Below are 5469 nucleotides of genomic sequence, written 5' to 3'. Positions count from 1 at the left end.
CCTCCCTGCAGCCCGAGCCGGAGAAGGAGGTGTGAAACAGCAGAGGAATGGCTATGAAATATCAGCCAAGTGTTTTATTCCCATTGCTAGCGCTATTTAAAATAGCTGTAGTGCTGAAGCGTGTCAGGATGTTGTGAAAGTTGTGACATGTGCTTGCGTAGCACTTTATTGATCCCAGGTCTTGTTCTCGCTTTCCTTGTAGTTCATCTGAAACTGGACGAAAGAAGAGAATGGATATGGGTAACCAACACCCATCCATAAAACGGTTGCACGAGATACAGAAAGAAGTCAAAGAGATTGAACAGCAAGTGGTGGTCTTCAGTGGTCTGTCTACTGATCGAGATTACAAGAAATTAGAAAGGAGTCTTACTAAGCAGCTTTTTGAAATAGATTCTGTAGACACGGAAGGAAAGGGGGATATTCAGCAAGCCAGAAAGCGAGCTGCTCAGGAAACGGAGAGGCTGCTTAAGGAACTGGAACAAAATGCAAACCATCCGCGCAGACTGGAAATAGAGGCTATATTCAAGGAGGCACAGTCACTTGTGGAACGCGAGATTACACCTTTTTACAAAGGAGGTAACCATATAAGTGACGAATTTGAAGAAGGCATTCAGGACATTGTATTGAGGCTTACCCAGGTGAAAACTGGAGGGAAAGTTTCTTTACGCAAAGCAAGATACCGCACTCTGACAAAAGTATGTGCTGTTCAGGAGATTATAGAAAGCTGTGTAAAGCAGCAGCTGTCCCTGCCACTCTCTAATGATGCGCATCCTTCTGTCTCCAAAATAAACTCTGTAATGTGTGATGTGAACAAAGCAAGAGGAACTCTCATTGCGCTTCTTATGGGAGTGAGTAGTAATGATACTTGCAGGCATCTATCCTGTGTGCTTACAGGCCTCATTGCTGATTTGGATGCTTTAGATGTCTGTGGTCGCACGGAAATAAGAAATTACAGAAAGGAAGTAGTGGAAGAGATCAATAAACTGCAGAAATACCTGGACTTGGACGAAGAAGCAAATTCTACTCATGCTTATGATTTGGCACAAAATCAGTCCATTCTAAAGATAGAAGAGATCCGCAAGAAAATGAAGGAAGTTAATTCTTTACTTTTAAAAACAGAGAATGCTTCTGATTTGTATTTGGGTTCCAAAGCAGAACTGCAGGGATTAATCGCCCACTTAGACGAGGTGAGTCCAGGAAAAAACCCCTGTATTAGAGAAGCCAGGAGAAGAGCAGTAATAGAAGTTCAAACTCTTATAACATACATTGATTTGAAGGAAGCACTTGAAAAAAGGCAAATGTATCCTGAGCAAACTGCTGCCGAGCATCAGTCTCATAAAGCAGTTTGGACTGTTCTTGGAAGCTTGTCTCAAATTCAGAAGGAGGTGATTTCATTTGTTTTTTTTTAAAACTACATGAGATTGGAAGAACTTCTTACGAAACAACTTCTAGCACTTGATGCTGTTGATCCACAGGGTGACGAGCGGTGTAAAGCTGCCAGAAAGCAAGCAGTAAAGCTTGCGCAGAATATTCTTTACTATCTGGACATGAAAACAGATGAATGGGAGTACTGAAACAGCCATGGCCTAACACAGAAGAACATTTTTTTTCCTTTGGCACTTTATGCAGATCACTGGCAGCCCATAATAAAAGTGGTGTGTTCTGTGCTTGCTTAAATCACGGAGATTGCATAAGCAGTTGACTTGGCTATATGTCTGCTATCCCACGCAGTCACCCACTTGCCATGGCAACTGTCAGTACACCATCAGCAATTCTGGTCATTGCTATAAGCAAAGAAGTGCGATTCTCTGAAGGAATAGCTTAATGCTTGATCAAATGGCTTCTTTTTTTTTTTCAGTTTTTGTTTTAACCTTGTGCAATGTTCAGTGAATGCAGATTTTTCAAAGATGCAGAAACTTCCTTATGGTACAGTACTGGCAAAACTGTTTAAAGAAGACTGGACATGAGAATTGGTATTCAAGCGTGAGGCTCCATCCAAAACTTCACAGCGGTCTGGATATACTCTTCACATGCTGTTACGACAGAAAGCATTAAGGGCAAAAAAACCTGCTGGCTTTTGGGTTGTACTTGACTTATTCCACCCGTCACACCTTTCTGGGTTAGATTTCTCAGTTAATGGAGCTATAATGGCAACTGCAAATTAGCATTTACATAGGCAAAGCCAATTATGTCTATTTTTTGTAACACCTGAGCCCTCTGATTTGCAAAAACAGGTCTTCTGTTGGTGGAAGCTCTTTCAATTTATTGCTTTAAGGTACTGAGACATGGAGAGGAAGATCTGTTACGTATATACTGACCAGATAAATGGGATTTCAAGGATTTCACAGTGTCATCCATAAACCCCTGAAAACTGCACTGAACTTTCTTTGGTAGCTGCTTAGGTATCTTTTTACACTCTGCTGTTAGATCTGGTTTTGACTTGTCTTTTCGCATTTGGTGAAAACAGAAACAATTCACTTTGAAGTGAACGAGCATTTTGGAATTATTTTTGTAAAATTAGGTAGCTAGCTATAAAGATGTCCCTAGTGATCTAAATGTGTGTTATATTTCATACTGGTCAGGTGTGGCTTCAAGCATGTCTTGGAAAAGACTTGTGGCAAATGTCTCTCCTTGCAGCTCGCCACTTAATTGTCTTAGTAACTTTGTAAATAAGCTTGCTTGTACTACTGTGTGCACCTACCTTTTTATTTGCGGCTGCTAGTGCCAATCACATTTCTACTATAGCATGGGTTTTGGCATTTTTTTGAGAGCATGGCATTAAAATGAATTAATTATAAAGATATATTTAATTATGGATACTTTGCACTTTGCTCTTTCATGTTGAGTTAATGAATTATTGTTCTATAGTTGATCTTTGCACCACTTTAAGGAGTAAAAACCATTTCGGATGTTAAAATAAATATTTTTAGATATATTTTTGACTGATGAGAGAAAACAATATCGTCTGTGAGAGACAAGTGCCTTTATGACACCATAAACTTGCGCCGTCATATGTAGATATAGGGACTGTTTACTGGCAGCTTGATACATTTGTAATCTTTGCAAACTGGATTTCTCACATATATACGATTCTAATACAATATAGGTCAAATTAGCATCATACAATAGGTGACAATTGTTCTACAGAGTCCTGAGAATGGGTATCAAATTTGTGAAATACGGATTCTGCTTAAAAGCGATGCATTGCTGTGGAGATGAGGGACTTTGGGCAGGTTTTCTGTGCCTATTGCTACAAGAAGGAGAGAATATGTTTGCTCCATAACATGCTTTAAGATGTTGATGAAAGGCTGTGTGACTTCAGAGTGTGAATATATTTTGTTTGTGATTGTACAGGTGATTGCTTTGCAATTTTACTTGCCAAAAAGGTCTATTTTTTCAATTAAGTACAGTGCCTAAGGCATAATTTGGCAATGACAGAATGTTTGTTGGAGGATTCTCTCTGCTCCTTCAGAAATACAACCCTGTTGAATTTCTCTCTCCTTACCTCAAAAAAAATCATTTACCCTAGTTAAAATTCCAGTCTATATTTATGTATTATGTGGCTAGCACAGAATATTAATGTTATACACATAAATTATTTTGCTCATTTCAAGCTTTCTACATGTTTGAACTGCAACTTAGATTTTTAGGAAATAAAAAAATTTGATAGCGTAGTGATACTATTACTCATTTTTTCTTTAGTATTACCGTCTGGTCTGCAGCGGTTACTTGTAGATTGTTTAACAATTTAGTGTCCATGTTCTTTGGAGGTTACATGTAGCTTTATAAATGGTTGGACCTTTTAACGTAAAAATGAGTAAGTACAGTTTTCAGATCTGTTCTATTTTAAATTTCTATGTCTTTTAGCTTTTCTGAATGCTTACACCTGCGTCTCTAAGAACGCAAATGTGTAAGGTTAATGTAATTTTGCCTAACTGAGTAGAGTTCAGTAGCAAGGTGTTACATGAGTTAAGCTTTTTTTCCGTTGTTCTGTAATCTAATAAATTGACTATTTAAATTTCATGGTAAAATCCTCATCTAGAATGGGATTCATTCACAGTTTTTGCATGAATGAAAATAATAAACTAAGTATGTTTAACCAAAAAAAAAAAAATATTGCACAGATTTCTCAAAATCTTGCTTTTGTGCTGAAGAATGTATTTTTTCTGGTTTTTATATCCAAAGATTGAGGGGCACACAAATTTTCTTTCCGATACGGCAGGCTAAAATAATCAGCAAGATGGAAATGGACCAAACTGCAAAAGCCCGCATTTTAGTACTATACAGAAATGTAGTAACTTTTCTGCGTGCTGTGTAACCTACCTTAGAGCAAAATAAATGATTGGATATTTGGGGGAGAGGCAATCCTACATCGTGATTCCTGTTTGTTAATTGTATTTCTTTTTAAACTAACTTTCTTTAGTTATTTCAGTGCTTATTTTTGTTGTTTGCCACTCAGAGTGGTTTTTTTTATGTTACCAATTTGGAGGAGATTTTTATTAAGTATGGTTCCTACTTTTTCAATTTAACAGTAATTAGTGTACGTGCTCTTTATGATGTATATGTCATGATTTATTGCTGTGTAGGATATGGCGTTTGTATATACAAATTCAAGATTAAATATTGCAGTGTTATATTCTCAACTAGTAATAAAAATACATTGCCATCTTTTACTAGGTATTCATTTGAATGTTATGCCCTGCTGCCTTTCTCTATTTGTTTCTGAATGTGAGTTATCAGAATGTAAATTATTTTTGTCTTAGAAAAAGTGTTTTTCTTAAACATATAGACATAAAGCTCTCTTTTCTTTTTTCTATAAAAGTTTGCTTTTTTCACTGCTGTATTTATGACAATAAAGTTCTTTGCGTGGAAACCACTCCTACCTCTGCTTGCTAAATCTGGTGCCTTTTGGTTTTCTCTGCATTCAGCCTTGCATTACAATCGTTACACCAGTTGTGGATTGCATTCTTTCTTCAGGGGTAGCTTTGCCTTCTCCTGGCCTTTGGCTGCATGGTCGCCGCAGAGGTGCTTGTGGCTGTTTAAGACCCTGCCACTTCTCTGTTGAAGGATGCTGCCTTAACAGATGTGCTTGCAACACTGATGGCGTGAAGTCTCTTCCTGTGCAAACTCAACGTGGATTAAGGAACCTTTAGCAGGAGTTAAGATAATCTGGTTTTAAACTGTGTAGGTGAGGCATGTTCACATGATTGTTCTGATGGCTCAGTATGTTTTCTGAAGACGCAGTGAGCCAACATATCGGCTCACTGCTAATGGAAATCGGAAATTCTATTTCTGTCCAGAAAGCCACTGCCTTTGTGCAGTTTCTGCTGCTTGGCCAGCTCCTATGGGCTGTTCTAATCCAATAAAACGGGAGAAAACAACAAAAATGGAGGAGGGACTTTTCTGTGGGTTTAGTGAGTCAAACTGGCTTGTAGAAAAGCTTCATGTGGGCCAGAGCTACTGCAAAAT

At 38.1% G+C, this 5469-nt stretch overlaps 1 protein-coding gene across 1 annotated transcript; it reads left to right on the top strand.

The window, feature by feature from the left end:
• Positions 1-115: 115 nt before the first annotated feature.
• Positions 116-4767, top strand: BAG5 (BAG cochaperone 5). Its single transcript, XM_035892657.1, is given in 1 exon segment — positions 116-4767. A coding segment is annotated over 1 exon segment (1344 nt). The 5' UTR covers positions 116-230; the 3' UTR covers positions 1575-4767.
• The last annotated feature ends 702 nt before the right edge of the window (positions 4768-5469 follow it).

Source organism: Egretta garzetta, unplaced genomic scaffold (genome assembly GCF_000687185.1).
Source record: "Egretta garzetta isolate BGI_Z169 unplaced genomic scaffold, ASM68718v1 scaffold334, whole genome shotgun sequence".
Classification (NCBI taxonomy): Eukaryota; Metazoa; Chordata; class Aves; order Pelecaniformes; family Ardeidae; genus Egretta; species Egretta garzetta.
This window is presented reverse-complemented; position numbering and strand designations above follow the sequence as displayed.